Source organism: Hippopotamus amphibius, chromosome 10 (genome assembly GCF_030028045.1).
Source record: "Hippopotamus amphibius kiboko isolate mHipAmp2 chromosome 10, mHipAmp2.hap2, whole genome shotgun sequence".
Classification (NCBI taxonomy): Eukaryota; Metazoa; Chordata; class Mammalia; order Artiodactyla; family Hippopotamidae; genus Hippopotamus; species Hippopotamus amphibius.
Window position 1 is genome coordinate 47,819,262 of NC_080195.1, and position 20,284 is coordinate 47,839,545.

General features: G+C 52.2%; 1 protein-coding gene and 1 long non-coding RNA gene across 2 annotated transcripts in view; one reads left to right on the forward strand and one right to left on the reverse strand.

The window, feature by feature from the left end:
* Positions 1-10,541, forward strand: part of ITGB5 (integrin subunit beta 5) — a 113,615-nt gene extending 103,074 nt beyond the window's left edge. Inside the window, exons 11-15 of the mRNA XM_057696341.1 lie at positions 942-1,164; positions 5,018-5,121; positions 7,703-7,822; positions 9,146-9,312; positions 10,069-10,541. Coding sequence (XP_057552324.1) covers positions 942-1,164; positions 5,018-5,121; positions 7,703-7,822; positions 9,146-9,312; positions 10,069-10,164 — 710 coding nt within the window. The 3' untranslated portion in view covers positions 10,165-10,541. The remainder of the gene's footprint in view (positions 1-941; positions 1,165-5,017; positions 5,122-7,702; positions 7,823-9,145; positions 9,313-10,068) is intronic.
* On the reverse strand, positions 1,368-6,388 carry LOC130829789 (uncharacterized). The gene is made up of 3 exons (XR_009047660.1): positions 5,746-6,388; positions 3,655-5,646; positions 1,368-3,486 (listed from the first exon to the last, which is right to left on the reverse strand). It is a non-coding gene; the product is annotated as an uncharacterized LOC130829789 (long non-coding RNA).
* Positions 10,542-20,284: the final 9,743 nt, after the last annotated feature.

A 20,284-nucleotide genomic window follows, 5' to 3' on the forward strand; every position in this document is an offset into this window, starting at 1 on the left:
TGGGTCAGTTTCATCACTCGTGAGCAAAGGATAGTCGTCAGAATCCCTCGAGTTCGCGCTCTTAAGCCTGACCCGTGTAGTGAGCTCAGTGTCCGCTGCTGCGCCCCGGCCCCCTTCCTGAGCCACCCTGCTCTGGGCCGCGGCTCCAAGGCCAGAGCAAGAATCAGCATCTCGCTAAGACTGAGGGACAGTGGCGGTGTTGGTTTCCTTGGTGACCGTGACAAGTTACCACAGGTTTAGGGACGGAAAGCAACTCAAACGTGCTCTCCTACAGTTCCGGAGGTCAGAGTCAGGGATGGTTTCACTGGCTGAGGCTGAGGTGGCAGCAGGGCCGCCCTCCCTCCTGAGGCTCTGGGGGAGGGTCCTCGCCTCCCTTCCCCATCTTGCAGAGCCACGTTCCTTGTGTTCCTGGGCTCCTCCATCTTCACAGCTGGCAGCACACATCTTGCTTCTTTCGTTCGTTGTCACTGCCTTCTATAGTCAGATCTGCCTTTGCCTTCCTCTTACATGCAGCCTTGTAATGGCCCTTCGGGCCCCCCTGGATAACTCGGGAGGATCTCGCCCGTCTTAAAATCCTTCACGTATCACACTGCACACTTGCCACACGAGGTCACATTCTCAGGTTCTGGGGCCATTGATCACGTAACACGGGAGGCAGCAAGAAGCTCTCTGGTGTCCTGGGCCTGTGGCACGACTTGGCCAAGGTCTGGACCGACTTGGAGCAGCACGCAGCCCAGCTGGGCCACACTGACCGCCCAGGCGCCCTGCTGCCACCCCGTGTCGGCACCAGGCCCTCTCCGTCTGCCCAGACAGACTCCAAGGGCACAGCCAGCGTCTCATTCTGTTGGATCCCCAGTGCTCGGCCAGTGGAAGGCGCTGGGTGGTTGGTTATGTGTTTGTACGGGCAGGCAGGTGCTGATGTGCTGTGTGTGTCCTCTTAGGCCACGGTGACTGTCACTGCGGAGAATGCAAGTGCCACGCAGGGTACATCGGGGACAACTGTAACTGCTCGACAGACATCAGCACATGCCAGGCCAGGGATGGCCACATCTGCAGCGACCGTGGGCACTGCGTCTGTGGGCAGTGCCAGTGCACGGAGCCAGGGGCCTTTGGGGAGACATGTGAGAAGTGCCCAACCTGCCCGGATGCTTGCAGCACCAAGAGGTAAAGCCCCCGCCAAGCCCTCCACAGCCCCCCCCCCCCCCCCCCCCCCCGCTTCTCCCCCAGACCAGGCCTGTCATCTGGCCAGGCAGCCCGCCTCTCACTTCCCACCTCCCACATCTTCCCCACCCAGCCTTGCTGGGGAGCGAAACTGCTACTAGCATTAGCATCAGGGTCTTTAAAACACTGGTTCCATGGGGATTTTGTTTAATAGAAAAAAAAATCAAAACATAACAACAGCAAAAAAGACTGTTTTTCTGTTCCTAAACACGTTTAGAAATTACAGGATTACTGAGTTAAAAGAAATTAAACTGATTTTGGTACCAGAATAGCGTCCTGTTGAGCCTTTAGCGTGTCACTGAGCATTTCAGAAGGACATTCAGCATGCATCTGTTTTCCACATGAATTCAACACCCCCCCCATTAACATCTCCCAAACAATGTTTCACAGGCCCCCCCTATGGGAAATGTTGCTTTAAACAAAACATGATCGGAAGGTAAATTGGAGGGCACCGACCTAGATAAGGCGTGCCAGGAACAAACCGCAATGGCTTTTGAATTTTCCGCTCCATTTGTACAGATAATGGAGCGGGTCTGCGCGCTGCCACTGAACGCAGAGATGGTCCAGACGCGGGCTCCAGGCCTCCTCTGACCCGGCCACGGGGTCACGCTCCCCTGTTGACCTCCCCACAGCTCTGCCCTTCACGCTCTCCCAGAGTGCGCATGGGAGGGAATTAAAGAAATCAGGGAGTTTTGCCATCAGGAATGCAAGAGTGACAGTTTCTCTCGAATTCTGCTGGAGACCCAGCTGTGCCGTCAGCATCCGAGCACAAAGGGCCCGGGAGGGAGGGACACAGATAACCAGAAACAAATAATAATGCGGACGTTGTTTCTCTGGCTGGGAAATGCAGCTGTGTGATTTTTTTTGGCAGATTTCCCCTCCAAACGCCTGGCTCGGGCTCCTAATGAGAGGAGTTCATGCTCCCTGAGCGGCTGCGGCTGCTGGTCCGTCCGCGCTCCGGAAAGTTCTGGGTGGCAGAACCCCTGGCTGGACGTTTGCCACAAATAATCCAGGCGTGGGTAATTGAAAGCTGGCTGCAGATGGAGAGACAGGATAGACAGGGCCAGATTTCATCCTGTGTAATGCGGGGGAGGCCAGGCAGAGTAAGGGGGAGAAACACAGATCCTCTTCTGACCTGCTAGGAGCAGAGAAACAGCAGAAATCCGGATAGAAACATCTCAGGGGAGGAGGTTAGGGTCCTGGATCCGGAGCCCAAATAGCTGCGGCCATGTGAGCTGGAGTCCCGCCAGTATCAACGTTGAGTGCCTGAGGGCGTGCCCTCCCCCAGCTCCCAGCAGCGGAAGCCTTTTGAGTGTGTGCTGCCAGACCTTGGGGCATATGAGGTTGATGGGGGGTGGGCGCCAAGCTGGGACAGCACACACGGAACCAATAAAAGCGGAGAAAGTCCGTTTCTTCCCTTCCTCTGGAGCAGCAAGGCAATGTAGGGTTGGCTTAGGTGACTTAAAAGGCCCCTTGGGAAGACAACTTAAAAGATAGCTTTAAGTGTTTAAAGCATTCATTTCCAAGAAGACATAGACTTGATGATTTGTTACCCATTAAGCAATACCAAAGGAGCTAGGAGGGCAAAGAGATGCCCTAAGGGGACCTCACCATCCTTTCTTACTTGTCTCTGGACCACACTGATACTATGTCTCTTTCACAGGCTAGTTGTAACTTTTTTTTTTTTTTTTTTTTAAACAAAGTCCCTTTGATAGTGCATTATTTCAGGCTGTTTTTCTACTTGCTGCTTTGCTGAGGGCCACCAGGTTTTGAATGCCTATGTCCATTTTTTTTTCCTGGGGTTTCAGAGCCGGACAATCTCTGCTTTCTAGAACTAACCAAACATGCCCTTCACCTTGGGTGAGTTCGTATGCAGCTCAGCTGATTTCAATGAACAGGCTCCCTGAGCAAAGTCTCTCTCGGCAACTTGTTTGTTTAAAGGTCGGTCTTATTTTAATACGTGACTACTGTGACTACGATAGATCGCAAGTTTCAGCCCAGTCCGCGGAGCACACAGGTTAAACGGATGTGTCCACATGGATCATCAGGGAATGTTCCCTGGGAGCGGCCCCGTGGTTTCGTGACAACAGGGTGTGCAGATGGGGGCTCGGTGAATCCTAGCCGAGACCGGAAGCAGCCACCTTTCTTTGCAGTGTGTAGATCCAGGCGAAGGAGGGGCAGTGGCATCCGGTGGGGACCAGAGCTGGAGCCACGCCTTCCTGGTGCCCAGCCAAGTCTCAGTTGCCTGCCCACTGGGACTCTGGCCTGAGGGGAAATGCAAAAATTACCGACTTGTTTAACTCCAGAGTGTTTCCATGAAGTCATTCCCAGGAGAGTGGGATTTTGTGGCCAATCCTGGGATAGTTGAATTCTTAAGCGTATTAGAGCCCTGGTAAGAAAGTCTCATGTGCTTTCTCTCCACAGTCTACTCACTCGCCCATTCCTCCTCAGTGTTCACGAAGTGGAGTGAGGACTCGGGGAGGGACTTGACAGAGAGGCAGGGCACCTGGGTGCTGGCCCCTCCTGCTGTCGTGGATTTCTCGTTTCCCTCCCCTGTAAAACAGGGCGCCTTGATGACATGCTCCCAGCTCCCTTCGGGCCAGATGTCCACTCCACAGGTTCCGCCCTGGACATGTAGTAGCTGGTCTCTCCATCCCAAGGAATTTTAAAAATGGTAATAACAAAGGCGACGCGTTGTGGTTGTACATCCCTCCACATTCTGGCCAGAGAGCTTCCCGACACACAACCCCTTTAGTCCCCACACGCCTGTGGGGGCGGTCGGGCTGCTCTCCCCCATGTAGCTGAGCCTCTGTGAGCCACACCCCCCAACCAGCACCTGCACTCTGCTGCCGGGGGCAGCTGCAGGGAGGCAGTGGCCCTCCCAGCACACTTGGCTCTGGGGTCCTCGCCCCGTTTCCTGGGGAAGCTCCTGTGTTGGGGTCTCACACCCTCTTTGCAGGCCACAGAGCACCATCACCTCACAAAGTCCCTGCAAGTTCACCATCAGCTGGTTGTTTTGTTCCAACCCACTTTTCCTTGGAGTTGAGTTCTCACCCCCCATTTATGCTCCCCCATACCACAGTCTCCCCCCGAGGGGTTAGGGATCCTCTCTCCTCTCCACCACAAGGTTTACGCACCCTTAGAGCCTAGCTCCCTTGCCAGGTGGGCTCTGCTGGGAGCGGGAAGAGGGTGAGAGTCTTCAGGAAGGTGTTCTCAGCCCTCACCTTTACTCAGAATCCCTGGAAGCCCAGGCTCCGGCCCCAGAGATGAGGATTCTGTGGGTGTGGTTGGGCCCAGGTAGTGGTGTTTTGTCTTGAAAGCTACCCAGAGAGTCTAATGTGCAGGGGGGCTGAGATCCCTGCCTGGGTGATGGTCCCCTGGTGGGGATTCTGGGAATTGGGACCATGGGGGTGTGAGGACCCCTCCTCGAGGCCAGGCTTTTTTATTGTCAGAAACTTCTTGTTTGGGGCAGACCCCTCAGTGAGGCATTAGATGCACCAGAGCGCAGGTGGATTTGGCTCCTGGTGGCAGAATTTGAACGGTCTCTAACCTGCAACCTGACCTGTGGACCAGACATGCCTCTAAACTCACATATGTTCCCCCAAGAACCCTCGGGCTTTCCTGCATGATAGCAACAAGAAGGACAGAGTGGAAACGTTACCGGAGGCCGAACATCTGAACGTGGAAGAAGCTAAAGCCTTCAGGGGCCTGCAGGAGGGCGGGGACCTGCACTCTTGGGACATGCGTGGAGCGACACCACCACCTAACGCCCACATTTATGGCCTCTTTTCTAAAGAGATTGTGTCGAGTGCTTGCTGCTTCACTCGGGGAGCTCAGCGGACAACCAGACCTGCCAACACCTGTGCAAGGATGAGGCGGTCACACGGGTGGACACCATCGGTGAGTGTGTGCCGCGGCCCCGGGCAGCCGGCCCCTTTCGGATCTTGGCAGACATGTAGAGACTTTCTCTCCTGGGGGACGATCTTCAGGGTTGCCTGGCAGACAGGAGGGTAGTTTTAGCCTTGAGTTAGGAAGCAGCCTCAGCGTCCTTGGCCGGTCCTTGCTGCCTCCCCGGGAGGACGCGGGGTACCTGTGCTAGATCATAGGTTTTGGGCTCTCCAGGGTATCAGACCTTCCTGTTCATAAATTTCTTTCCCGTCCCTGAAGCCCAGCCCCTTCCTGCACCTTCTCCCAGGCTTCCTGAGAAATTGGTATGCTAGCTAGAATAAGTACTGTTAGCTGCCACAAGAAGCAAACCCCAAACCTCGATGACTTCACAAAACAGAAATCAGTTTGTCACTCGCTCGAAGTCCAGTGAAGATATTCCTGGTTGACCAGGCCTGTCTGGGGTCCTCCGGGAGCGCAGGTACCCTCCAGATTGTGTTTCCACCCTCCCCCAGGTCCGCAGAATTCTCTCCATTGAGTCTGCACGTGGGGAGAGATCACGGGGGAGGTTTACATGAGTGGGGCCTGGAAGCGGTGCACACAGCATCCCCCCCAGAGCTGTCGTCCAGCCACAGTTACCTCGCGGATGGCAGGAAGTGTCGTCCAGCTGTGCCCAGGAAACCGTGTTCGGTGACAAACTGGCCAGTGTCTGTTTGGCCTCAGCCCAGTGCAGCTCTGGCGATGCTGCGGGCATTCGATGAGGCCGAGCGCACACCTGTCCAAATGCACCGGCATCGAGCGCCACCCTGGCTCTTCCCTGTTCCTGCAGGTCTCCCCGCTCCTTGCTCCCGCCTCCCTGGTCGTGAGTGACGGTGTGCCCAAGGTGTGGCTGCTGAGGATGCTGAGTCATGTGTTCCGCCCACACCTATTCACTGAGCGCCTACTGTGCGCCAGGGCTTGCCCTCTGCACGCGGGAGCCAGTGGGGAGCCCCTGCCCTGCCCCCCATTCCAGCCTTTCATGCCCGTTCTCCTGCTCTGCTTCTGTCTTGTGATTGAGGCCTGGCTCATAGCAAGTTCTGCCTACAGACCTGGGGCCATTGCCCCTGACTGGGCACCCGCAGAAAGACAGGGCGCTGCCTCCCCCGGCCGCGGCTGCTCACCCGCCGTGGGGCCGGTGCTGCCGGTCCGTGCACAGCTGCCTCTCCGTCTGTCCCTTTCACCTGAATCCACTGCTTCACAAAGAAGGCTTCTTTTCGAATTCACCCGTTATCCTTTTCCTTCCTTCCCCCAGCTTTTCAACACACACACACACACTCACACTCACACACGCTCACACACGTGCTGACACACACCCAGACTGGGCTTAGGATGAGGGGCTGAGAGAAAAAGCCCAGGCCTCCGTGTCTGATAACCACGCGACGTTGTCTGGTTCCAGGAGGAGACTCCTTGGGGTGACAGGGTTACAAAGAGCAGAGCTGGAAAGCGCCCCCCCCCCCCCACGTCACAGAACCTGCAGTTGTCGTTCAGGACTGACGGGCCATTCCCGTATCGCCCGCCTCCCTCTTACATCACCCTCTCCCCTGCTTCCTCGCCCTGCCCCAAGGAAGCCTTGGAATGCAGATAATGCCTGGGGGGGGGTCGGGGTGGTGATGCGTCACCTCAGGTGACAGCTGGGTGGGGGAAGCAGGTGTCGAGGCAGCTGGAGGAAGGGGCTGCTTCCTCCGGGGAGCGAGGCCAGCGGTGTGCCCCGTGGGGGCGGGGGGCGGCCTCACGGGCCCTCCCCCTCACCGCCCCGTGGGTCTTTCTGGTTCCCCACCTCTGGAAAACACTGCCGACTCTTGGCCTCTGCGGCCGGCTCTCAGCCGGGGGACCCCGGGGGGAACTCTCACTCAGGCCTCCACGGGCAGCAGGACGGCCCTTCGTCGTCTTTACCCGGTTCCATTACCCAGCTCCGCCCCGGCAGGAGCGCCTCCTCTCCTGCCACGGCTCCCTGGCGAGCGCTGCAGGGGCCCCGGGAGCCTCCCGCGCGTCCCACAGGCCTCCCCTCGCGTGGAAGGGAATTCACGTCCCCGGGGCAGCCTAGCGTAGCCCCCAGCCTGCGTTCCTGATGTGAGGAACCTGAATATTTATTTATTTATCATTTATTTATTTATTTATTTATTTATTGGCTGTGTGGGTCTTTGTTGCTACACACGGGCTTTGTCTAGTTGTGGCAAGCGGAGGCTACTCTTTGCTGTGGTGCACGGACTCCTCATTGCCGTGGCTTCTCTTACTGCAGACCATGGGCTCTAGGTGCGTGGGCTCCAGTAGTTGCGGTACACGGGCTCAATAGTTGTGGCACACGGGCTTCGTTGCTCCACGGCACGTGGGATCTTCCTAGGACAGGGATCGAACTGTGTCCCCTGCATCGGCAGGCGGGTTCTTAACCACGGGCCCGCCTAGGAAGTCCCTGAACTTACTTTTAAGGCCCAGCCTGCCCTTTACGCCTCTCTGTGCCCTCTTTGTTCCCTGTGGGGTTCAGCTCTCACCCCGTCCCTCAGCAGCCCTGAGTCACTCACAGACACACTCAGGACGTTTCTGCTTGGTTTTCTTCCAGTGAAAGATGACCAGGAGGCTGTGCTTTGTTTCTACAAAACCGCCAAGGACTGTGTGATGATGTTCACCTATGCAGAGCTCCCCAGTGGGAAGTCCAACCTGACAGTCCTCCGGGAGCCAGGTGGGTGAGGGCCGGCTCCGGCTGCTGCCCCGGGGGCTCGGTTTCAGACGTATCACCCGTTCTCTCCTCACCGTCCTTTCCAAACTCCCAAGAGAGGAGGGATACAGGTCCCTTATAAAGACGAGGCTCTCAGGTCGCCTCTGCCCATCTGCTGTAGTTTAGAAGGAGGATGGTTGCAGATCCGGGGGCCCATTGCTGGGGCAGAGCTTGGAGGGCGTGGCTTGGGGGAATGGGAATTATTGGAGGAAAGGGCCTTGCCCCGGGGGAGCGTCTCATCTTGAAGGAGGGGCCACAAGGGTGACCGTAAGCACAGAGCACAGCCTACATGGCTGATGGCCGTGCGGGCGTGCAGGGCAGGTCTGGACGGGCAGGGCTGGGCGTCCAGGAGCATCTGGGTACACACACAGCCCTAGCCGGGCTGCCACCTCCTGGCGTGGGGTCCAAGAAGGGCAGATGGAGCACTGGGTTAACATTCCCACAAGTGCCGTGTCCAGCTTCCTGGGCCCCTGAGGACAGCACACTCTAATCCAGCATGGGCAATTCTGCCTCACGCTCTGGGCCCAGGGACCAATGGCCATTTTCCTTGGGGTAAGTAGGGTTTCTGGTATGACCCCTTTTATTCTTCTCTGGAGGAGTTTGAGGGGGTGGGTACGGAAAAAGATCTGCTCTCTTCAGTTCACAGCACTGCAAGCTGTTTTTCCAAATGGGGCCAGACCACATAATGTGCCTTCCCTAGGCCAGAGGCAGAGGGAAGTGTTGTGGTCCCAGCCCAGGATGCACGCCTGTAAGAATGAGGCTTTGTTTCCAAGCGCCGTCTTTGCGGTTCTTTGAAAATAAGCACATTTGCTCCAAAGGCTCCACACTAAGGGCTTACAAATGTTGGCTGGCCCCTGGCCCAGCCCTGGTGGAAGCGGCTTCATGAAACCTCCTGCCACCCGGTCTACTTCTGAAACTGTTTACATGAAAGCTGAGACGTGGTCCAGCGTCCTGCACGGAAGGCAGGGCCAGGCTGGGGCGTGGGTGCTTCGAGTTAGGGAGATGCAGCCACACGCAGCGTGTGGGAGAAAGTGGAGCAGCCCCCAAGGCTCTCCTGGACTTTGCCATCGACTTGCTGTGTGGCCTTGGGACAGTCACCAGCCCTCTCTGAAGCTTTCACTTCATGTGCCTTGGAGAAGCCTGCCTGCCACCCAAGTCTCCCAGAAGCAATGTGAGGGTCTCAGAGAATCCAGGGAAGGCCTTTGGGGAGAGCGGATGGGCCTAAGTGCGGGGGGTGAGGGCGCGGTGACGGCGGTGGCTTTGCTCACATGCCCTGGTCCCCCCCAGAGTGTGGAACCGCCCCCAACGCCACGACCATCCTCCTGGTTGTGGTCGGCAGCATCCTCCTGATTGGGCTCGCGCTCCTGGCCATCTGGAAGCTGCTCGTCACCATCCACGACCGGAGAGAGTTCGCCAAGTTCCAGAGCGAGCGATCCAGGGCCCGCTACGAGATGGTAAGCCAGTAGGAAGTCAGAAGTAGAAAAAATGTCAAGCTTGGGGGTCCGGTTGAGTTCAAGCAGAGGCCCACTAACATCTTTGGCATTCAAAACAAAGAAGCGAGGACTTCCCTGCTGGTCCAGCAGTTAAGACTCCGCGCTTCCACTGCAGGGGGCTCGGGTTCAGTCCCTGGTCAGGGAACTAAGATCCCACATGCCGCATGGTGCAACCAAAAAGTTAAAACAAAACAAACAAACAAAAAGAAGCAAAACCTAAGAGGCAGTGCGTGCCCAGTTCTGGACGCCCTGCACAGAGCCCTGCACCTGCCCCCATCGAGAGGCTCACGGGCAGAGGCACCGGGCACAACCTCAGCAGGGAGAGTGCAGACGATCTGGGCAGGAGAGGCTCCCACGTGCTCACGGTGTCCGTGTGTGTCTCGTCTCCCCGAGCAGACTGCACGTTCCCGAAGGACTGAGCGCAGAGTGAGTGCCTCTTGACTCCCCGGTTAATTTGTCAAAGCCACAGGGACTTCAGAGACCATCTGACAGACACAGCCCGTCACTTCAGGGATGGAGAGAGAAAGCTCAGGGAAGGGCAGGACCGTCCCAGGCCGGCGGGTTAGAGGAGCCAGTCCTGCAGCACAAGGCCAGCGCCTCCTCCTGCGTGCCGGGCCTGCTGCCTTCCCGGGTGACTGACCTCACAAGGGCCTCCAACCCTGCGTGTTGGAATGAATGAATGAACTGACACGTCCTCTTACCTTCTGTGTTCTCTAGGCTTCAAACCCTCTGTACAGAAAGCCCATCTCCACACACACGCTGGATTTCACCTTCAACAAGTTCAACAAATCCTACAACGGCACAGTGGACTGACAGCTCCTTCCGCTTAGAGGGCTGGAGGGGCGCGCGGTCAAGCCAGAGACTGACATGCTTTGGACAGCTGCTCGGCTTGATCACGGCTCCCTGCACGGCCGAGCACAGAGACCTTCCGGTGCGCCTGGGCGAGGAGCCCACACAGGAAGGCGCCCGGCCGTGCCACCTGGCCACCCCTCCAAGCCCGGCGACAGCGCTCTCGGCTTTCCTCAGCACACCCAGCTTGCCGTCTCAGTGAGCTGCCTTCCGGGGGGCTGGGCCTCCAGTCTGGCCAGAGGAGAAGGCTCTTGGGAGCGTCAGAGTGAGTAAAACCCACACAGTCTGGCGTTGCTCCTGGCGACCATTTTTATATGAAATAAAATGACCGTGCATTTATGGTATAGTTGCGATTGCTGAGAATTACTTACCTGGAGTCTCTGCCCTGCACGTGGGTGCTGGTGATGGGATTATTGAGACGCCTGTGGAAGGCACGTAGTTTGCAGATGTCCACTTCCTTCTCCTGTCTGTTTAGTACTTTTGTAACGAAAAGGAAAGAGATTGTTTGGGATTGAAAGTAAAGATTAAAACCAAAAGATTTTGTGTTTGCCTGCCACTCTTTATGGCGTGCACGTTCCTTTCTGAGGTGACTGCTGCCCTGGTGGGGATTGAAGTGGCTGTGTACCCACTCAGGGGACGCCACGCAAGCCAGTCCAATACTCCAGAGCAGGGTTCGTGCACTGCTCGGGGGCAGCTGGGGTGGCTCCAGGGAGGGCTGAGGAGATGTCTTTGGACCCTCCCAGCTTTTACTTAAAGTTTAGGCTAGAAACTGTGAAGACCACCCATCTGGCCGCCCACCCCTGTTCCCAGGTGCGAAGGCTGGAAATAGATGGTGCAGATGAAGAAGGTCAAGATGTGGCTTCCATACAAAGTTGCTTCTTGCACGTTACTGTTAACAGCAGTTTCCTTCCAGTGACCTCCCTAGCCAAACTCCTGGGCCCCAAAGCACAAAACCCATTTCAGCTGTCCTTCCCTGCAGGGCCCCTAAGTTCCCTCTGTTCCCATACCTGACTCAAAAGTTACCAGATCCTATCCCCTGTTTATAGAAGAGGAAACAGATTGCTAGAGAGGGCAGTGGCTTTCCCAGGTGCCACAAGGCTAACCAGCGACAAGCTGGTACAGAGGGCCAGCTCTCACAACCAAAGTGCCGGCCTCCTGCTACCTGCTCCTTTTTGTAAAATCTCTTTCACTAATCACTTTTCTGCTGCTGGAATCACTTCAAGGCTGTTGGACTTTCATCCCAAATTCATCTGCTCTCAGCCTTGGGCCAAATTCCCTTTACTTCACCTTGGCAAACACTAAGGCTATCAGTAAACAGCCTATTTTTTTTTAATTTTTTTTATTTTTTTGGGGGGTACACCAGGTTCAATCATCTGTTTTTATACACATATCCCCATCTTCCCTCCCTTCCTTGACTCCCCCACCCCTCAAGTCCCCCCCACCCTCCCCGCCCCAGTCCTCAAAGGCATCTTCCATCCTCGAGTTGGGCTCCCTTTGTTATACAACAACTTCCCACTGACTATTTTACAGTTGGTAATATATATATGTCTGTGCTACTCTCTCGCTTCGTCTCAGTTTCCCCTTCACCCCCCGCCCCCTCCCATACCTCGAGTTCTCCAGTCCATTCTCTGTATCTGCATCCTTGTTCTTGTCACTGAGTTCATCAGTACCATTTTTAGATTCCGTATATGTGAGTTAGCATACAATATTTGTCCTCTTTCTGACTTACTTCACTCTGTATGACAGATTGTAGTTCTATCCACCTCATTACATATAGCTCCATCTCATCCCTTTTTATAGCTGAGTAATATTCCATTGTATATATATGCCACATCTTCTGTATCCATTCATTTGTTGATGGGCATTTAGGTTGCTTCCATGTCCTGGCTATTGTAAAGAGTGCTGCAATAAACATTATGGTAAAAGTTTCTTTTGGGATTATGGTTTTCTTTGGGTATATGCCCAGGAGTGGGATTACTGGATCATATGGTAGTTCTATTTGTAGTTTTTTAAGGAACCTCCAAATTGTTTTCCATAGTGGCTGTACCAACTTACAGTCCCACCAGCAGTGCAGGAGAGTTCCTTTTTCTCCACACCCTCTCCAACATTTGTGGTTTCCAGACTTTGTGATGATGGCCATTCTGACTGGTGTGAGGTGATACCTCATTGTGGCTTTGACTTGCATTTCTCTGATGATGAGTGATGCTGAGCATCTTTTCATGTGTTTGTTGGCCATCTGTATGTCTTCTTTGGAGAAATGTCTATTTAGGTCTTCTGCCCATTTGTGGATTGGGTTATTTGCTTTTTTGGTATGAAGCTTCATGAGCTGCTTGTATATTTTGGAGGGTAATCCTTTGTCTGTTGTTTCATATGCAATTATTTTTTCCCATTCTGAGGGTTGCCTTTTAGTCTTGTTTATGGTTTCTTTTGCTGTGCAAAAGCTTTTAAGTTTCATGAGGTCCCATTCGTTTATTCATGATTTTACTTCCATGATTCTAGGAGGTGGGTCAAAAAGGATGTTGCTTTGATGTATGTCAAAGAGTGTTCTGCCTGTGTTTTCCTCTAGGACTTTTATAGTGTCTGCCCTTACATTTAGGTCTTTAATCCATTTGGAGTTTATTTTTGTGTATGGTGTTAGGAAGTGTTCTAATTTCATTCTTTTGCATGTTGCTGTCCAGTTCTCCCAGCACCACTTATGGAAGAGGCTGTCTTTTTTCCATTGTATATTCTTGCCTCCTTTGTCAAAGATAAGGTGCCCATATGTGTTTGGGCTTACTTCTGAGTTCTCTATTCTATTCCATTGATCTACCTTTCTGTTTTTGTGCCAGTACCATACTGTCTTGATCACTATGGCCTTGTAGTATAGTTTGAAGTCAGGAAGCCTGATTCCACCAACTCCATTTTTCCTTCTCAAGATTGCTTTGGCTATTCGGGGTCTTTTGCGTTTCCATACAAATCGTACGATTTCTTGCTCTAGTTCTGTGAAAAATGCCATTGGTAATTTGATCAGGATTGCATTGAATCTGTAAATTGCTTTGGGTAGTACAGTCATTTTCACGATGTTGATTCTTCCAATCCAGGAACATGGAATGTCTCTCCATCTGTGTCGTCTTTGATTTCTTTCATCAATGTCTTAAAGTTTTCTGCATACAGATCTTTTGCCTCCTTAGGCAGGTTTATTCCTAGGTATTTTATTCTTTTTGTTGCAATGGTGAATGGGAGAGTTTCCTTAATTTCTCTTTCTGCTCTTCCGTTGTTAGTGTATAGGAATGCAAGAGATTTCTGTGCATTAATTTTGTATCCTGCTACTTTACTAAACTCATCAATGAGTGCTAGCAGTTTTCTGGTGGAGTCTTTAGGGTTTTCTATATATAATATCATGTCATCTGCAAAGAGTGACAATTTTACTTCTTCTTTTCCAATTTGGATTCCTTTAATTTCTTTTTCTTCTCTGATTGCTGTGGCTAAAACTTCCAAAACTATGTTGAATAATAGTGGTGAGAGTGGACACCCTTGTCTTGTTCCTGTTCTTAGGGGGAATTCTTCCAGTTTTTCCCCATTGAGAACGATGTGGGCTTTTGGTTTTGCATATATGGCTTTTATTATGTTGAGGTAATTTCCTTCTATGCCCATTTTCTGGAGAGCTTTTATCATAAATGGATGTTGAACTTTGTCAAAAGCTTTTTCTGCATCTATTGAAATGATCATATGGTTTTTATCCTTCAATTTGTTGATATGATGTATCACGTTGATTGATTTGCGTATATTGAAGAATCCTTGCATCCCAGGGATAAACCCCACTTGATCATGGTGTATGATTTTTTTTTTTTTGAGAAATTATTTTATTTTTTTCTAGGCAAATATACAAAATACTTCTATTGGCCATTCACCTCCACCCTTCAGTTGAATTTCTATTTCCAGAAATGCAGTTTCTCGTTGTCAGCCAAACTTTCTAATCAGCATATTGTTTTCAGGAGAAAGGGGTAACTTGTAAGGCTCAAGGAGCATAGTCGCAAATGGCTAAGATTCTTCTTTACCACTTCGAAGTCTGTTATATACCCTGCACGTGAGCCAAATCTTCATTTAAATTCCAAACCCCAAAATAAACATTTCCATGAAGAATTCGTGCAATACACGATAACAAAGGACAATCAAAACTCTTCTGATTCTGGCAGTTTTTGTTTAAGTAGACTATCTAAACACAGCTGCCACAACTTTCAATAAACACAGAGCAGCATAAAAGCACCTGCACTTGGTTTCTTCCTTGGAAAAGACGTATTTTCCCCCAGTTATTAGAAAATTCCGTATCAAATAAGATAGCTTTCTCATATTGTATGAAATACAGCACTTAATCGGACTCCTACAACCCAACATAAAACCTGTTCCAGAGCAAAAACAGAACCATAATCAAAACTGTATCAAATGATACATTAACCGAAATACTTAACACCTGAAGCCTTAAATGGGCAAAGAGAAATGCAGCCTCAGATGGAAGGTTTGGGGAGTGACATGCACCCCCACGACCTTGTTTTGCTGGCCTGCTTTGTAACCGTGGGTTCCACCCTGAGACAGGACATGGGCCGCTCTCCCGCTGTCTGATAACATGAAGATTTCTGTCTCTGCCACCATCCGCTTCACAAGTAGTATGCGACTCCTCCACGCAGCAGGTCTCGAACCTGTGGCAGGGCTGGGGCCAGGAAAGGCGGTTTCTCAGTCGCCACGCGGCCCACTCGCCGCTTCCCCATCCCACGTCCGGCCCCTCGAATGCAGGCCGTGGTGGGCCGCCAATAGTTACTTATGGTAGAAGGAACACTATTACCTAAGTGGCACTCGGAGCTTGGAGGACGAGTAGAAGGTAGAAGCCCTTCACTCCGCTCTCGGCCGCGATCCTTTCGTCGTCGTGTCCCACGAACCTCCAAGAAGCCACCGCCACTGCCCACGGTCGGGCAGCTCACCCCGCGGGGAAGAGAGCGCGGATGCGCCCAACTGAGCATGCGCCGCAGCCCACCCGCCCCGCTTTACGGCCCTCCTTTCCCGAGACGAGGACCGTGGGAGCTGCGTCGCGAAGTCAACCAAGCTCTCTCCCCGCCCCTCAGGCCGCGGGGAGCTGGAGAGTCGCGGAGCAGGCGCTCGTGCGTGATGACGTACGTGGTCGCGAAGACGTGTGGACGCAGGCGGGCCGTAGAGAGCGTGAGTTTCCGCGTCTGTTCGGCGCCCTCCAGTCGTCGGTTCTGCGCCGGGTCTGTCGCTTTTTTTCGGGACCGCGGGCCCCGGCGGCGGCGGGGTGGGGGCTGCGGGCGGCGGTCCGCTTCCCTGGGGCCGAGGCCGGGGCGGGGGCGGGGTTGGAAGCGCAGCCTCCTCATCCTGGGAGCCCTCAACCGGTTCGAGAACGGGGGAGGGAGTTTCCCGGAGCGACCTACCGGGGGTCCCATCATCTTCACTCGGGTCTGTGCTTGTGGTGTATGATTTTTTTAATGTGCTGTTGCAGTCTGTTAGCTAGTATTTTGTTGAGGATTTTTGCATCTATATTCATCAGTGATATTGGTCTGTAGTTTTCTTTTTTTGTGACATCTTTGCCTGGTTTTGGTATCAGGGTGATGGTAGCCTCGTAGAATGAGTTTGGGAGTGCTCCGCCTTCCGCAATATTTTGGAAGAGTTTGAGAAGGATAGGTGTTAACTCTTCTCGAAATGTTTGATAGAATTCGCCCGTGAACCCATCTGGTCCTGGGCTTTTGTGTGTTGGGAGATTTTTAATCACTGCCTCAATTTCTGTACTTGTGATTGGTCTGTTCATGGTTTCTATTTCTTCCTGGTTCAGTCTTGGAAGATTGTATTTTTCTAAGAATGTATCCATTTCTTCCAGGTTATCCAATTGATTGGCATATAGTTGCTTATAGTAGTCTCTCATGATGTTTTGTATTTCTGAGGTGTCCATTGTGACTTCTCCTTTTTCATTTCTAATTCTGTTGATGTGCATCTTCTCCCTTTTTTTCTTGATGAGTCTGGCTAATGGTTTATCAATTTTGTTAATCTTCTCAAAGAACCAGCTTTTAGTTTTATTTATTTTTCTTATGGTTTCTTTCCTTTCTTGTTCATTTATTTCTGCTCTGATCTTTATTTCTTTCCTTCTGCTCACTTTGGGGTTTCTTTGTTCTTCTTTCTCTAGTTGTTAGAGGTGTAAGGTTAGGTTGTTTATTCGATCATTTTCTTGTTTCTTAAGGTAGGACTGTATTGCTATAAACTTCCCTCTTAGAACTGATTTTGCTGCATCCCATAGGTTTTGGGTTGTTGTGTTTTCATTGTCATTTGTTTCTAGATATTTTTTGATTTCCTCTTTGATTTCTTTAGTGATTCCTTGGTTGTTTAAGAATGAATTGTTTAGCCTCCATGTGTTTGTATTTTTTGCAGTTTTTTTCCTGTAATTGATATCTAGTCTCATGGCGTTGTGGTCTGAGAAGATGCTTGATATGATTTCAATTTTCTTGAATTTGCTGAGGTTTGATTTGTGACCCAAGATGTGATCTATCCTGGAAAATGTTCCGTGTGCACTGGAGAAGAACGTGTAGTCTGTCGTTTTTGGATGGAATGTCCTATAAATATCAATTAAGTCGAGATGGTCTAATGTATCATTTAAAGCTTGTGTGTCTTTATTGATTTTCTGTTTGGATGATCTGTCCATTGATGTAAGTGGGGTGTTCAAGTAGTAAACAGCCTATTTATTACCTGGGGGCAAATGTGAACACATTCCGCATTTCCTTTGTCCTGTGTAATTAGGATGAAACACAGACCTTGTGCCTTGGTGAAGCTGCCTTAAATCCTTTTTGAAAGAAAGCCAAATGTAGATAAATATACAAAATAGTCACGTGGTGGTTTTGAGACTTTTCTAAACAGAAAAATATGATTTCGGAAGAAACTTTGGGTTACTCTTTTGTTTGATCGTGGGTTTCCTGGACATTAACTTGTTCAAAGTCTCACTTTCTATCGGGCAGCTCTGTAAGGGCACAGCATTCTTGAGCCACAGACAGAAAAGATGAGTTGCTCCAGGCTTCCACCTGATGTGGAAGTTAGGGCTATTTCCTCCGAGACACCAGAGGCCCGTTGACAGAGCTGTCGTGCACAATGCCCTGCTGCCCCCTGCTGGAAGCTCTGGGAACAGCTGTTCAGAGACAGGACCCAGTATGTGATTCCCTTATGTCCTTCCTCTGTTTGGCCACACCCGCACGGCACCCAGTTAACACATAACGGAGCAGGAGCTGAAGGTGGGTTGCAGAGCTTTCTCAAACCCAAGGCTGATAGGCCCTTGCTGTTGTTGCTGGGCTGCGGCAGCGCACAGATGGGAGTGAGTCTCTTAATGCAAAGGGACCTGCCGCTGTGTGGCCGCAGGGGCCCCCCGCAAGGAGCACCTGTGGTTTCTGGAAAATTCTTCACTTGTATCTGTTTGGAAAGATGGTCAGTAATGCACTTGTTTGTTGGAAAGGAAGAGTGGGGAATGGCTTTTTACTTTTATAATCAATCTATTGATTGATTTAATACAGATTTCCAAACAGTACTTACTTTTATTGATGTAACAATTTACTTTTTTAATGCAAAAGTAGTATATGGAAAAGATGGAAAATAAAGAGATCATGAAGAAATTAAAAATCTTTTACAGTCACACCCCACAGAGGTAACGGCTCTTGCCCTTTTTGTGGACCACATCTTGGTTTTCTTTTCTGTGCATATATGTGTAATTTTAACCAAATCAGGATTATACTGTCACTTTTTTAAAGAGGACTGGGGGACGTCCCTGGCGGCGCAGTGGTTAAGAATCCGCCTGCCAATGCAGGGGACATGGGTTCCATCCCTGGTCCAGGAAGATCCCACATGCTGTGGAGCAACTAAGCCTGTGTGCTGCAACTACTGAAGCCCTCACGCCTAGAGCCTGTGCTCCGCAACAAAAGAAGCTGCCGCAATAAGCCAGCACACTGTAACAGGGTAGCCCCCGCTCTCCACAGCTAGAGAAAACCCACCCGCAGCAACAAAGACCCAAATGCAGCCAAAAATTAAAAATAAATGAAAACCTTAAAGAATATATTAAAAAAAAAGGGCTGGGGCTTCTCATTCCACTTGGTTGACTAGTACTTAAAGTAACTCTCAGCTGCCTCTTCTGAGAAGGCATTTTTTTTTTTTATTTGCTTAATTAGGATCAAAGCTGGAGGTGATTATCATGAAACTCTTGGGAGGCATTTCAGGTAACAGCAAACAGGAAGATCAGAGGGGAGGAGAGGAGGTCCTTTTCTCTGTTCACATGACATCTCTTAGCTGAATAGCTCCTACCTCGCTGGAGGGCTCTCAGCCGGTGTGTGGGGCTCCTGTCGCCTCTGAGAAGGGCAGCCTGGAGCCCACAGCGTCCGCAGGCCTTTGTGCCTGGTGGGGACGGGGCCGTGGCGCGGAGGAGGAGGACAGCAGCGTGGAGGAAACTCAGGGCCCCCTTGGGAGCTCGTCCAGCTGCGGCTGTCAGCGCGCCTGTGAATGTGGCGCGCCCGTCCCGCATCCCGGTGGGGTCTGAGGAGGCTTGGCTAGGTCTCCCCCCACCCCGGCTTCTGTCCTCGCCCAGCTGAGGGGCTCCAGCCGCCTCAGGCAGGACGTGGCTCCATTCTGACCACTGGGGGAGGACGTGATGGAGGCGGAATGACCGTGCCCGCTGCGCCGGCGGCGGTGCTGGGAAGGGAGAGCCCGTGCCGCTCAGCCCGCCGGCTCCCCCTGCCGCGCGTGCGGCTTTAGGAGGGATGGTGGCTGCGCAGGCGGCCCCAGCTGACAGAGCCGCCCTGGGGACGGGTTGGGGGTTGTGGCACAGTGAGATACGCGGTCTTCGTACCCAACTGGTTTCCCTGAGTTCCACGCTGGGACGTTCGGAGCCTGCTTTTGTCACGTTACGGGGCCTGTGTGATCTGGCCTGCTCTGGTGTCTGATTGTCGGGGGCTGGGAGCTACGTGTCAGGAGGCGGAACCTGCCTCCAGGTCTTCTTGGGCTCCCCATCCTCTCCACCGAACCCCGCCCCCTCTGCTGCCCCCGTGCTCGCCCTGCCTCCACCTCCACACACGCTTTGTGATCCTTTTGACAAATGCCGCAGAGTGTCCTCAGGTTAAGTGCCCTCAAGTTCTTGTTGCAAACAGGCAGGTGCTACACTGCAAGCAACCATAGCAGCTTCTAGGATACAAGCTCTTAACCACTCCGTGTGGGTGACACTCCGGTGTGCTAGTGACCGCTACAGACCCCTTGTCAGAGTAATGCTCACACATGTGTAAACAGGGAACACACTAAAAGGCCTGGGCCTGTTCATCAGGGCAGCTGGTTACCATTTACCATCTCAGTTTGACTTCGGAAACCCCCAGAGGGCTTCCTAGGTGGTGCAGTGGTTAAGAATCCACCTGCCAGTGCAGGGGACACGGGTTCGAGCCCTGCCCTGGGAAGATCCCACATGCCAAGGAGCAGTGAAGCCCATGCGCCACAACTATTGAGCCTGCGCTCTAGAGCCTGTGAGCCACAACTACTGAGCCCATGTGCCGCAACTATTGAAGCCCACGCACCTAGGGCCCATGCTCCACCACAAGAGAAGCCACTACAGTGAGGCGCCTGCGCACCGCAACAAAGAGTAGCCCCCGCTCTCAGCAACTAGAGAAAATCCATGTGCAGCAACGAAGACCCAACGCAGCCAACAAATAAATTGAATAAATAAATAAATAAAATTTATTTAAAAAAAAGAAAAAAGAAAAAAAAAAAGGAAACCCCCTGGAAGGCTTGCCAGTTACATCTTCATTGGTCCTACCTGCATCGAACGCCAAACACCTGAGACAAAAGCAGCCTCCCTTCGTGTGCCCCTCACAGTAGGCCACATGGTACTCAGGGAAGGCATTTCCCCAGCTTATTAAGGAGGAAATTGAGATCAGTCCCCCTGGAGAGAAGGTTGGCAAGTGAGACCCTGGCTCAGGGATCCTGGGTCTAGTTTGATGCTCTTTCCTCTGTGTTGCGCCCTCCGGGAAAAGCAGGACTGTCGTTTCTTATCTCAGAACTCTGCGGTATGACTAGGTCACCTATGATGAGT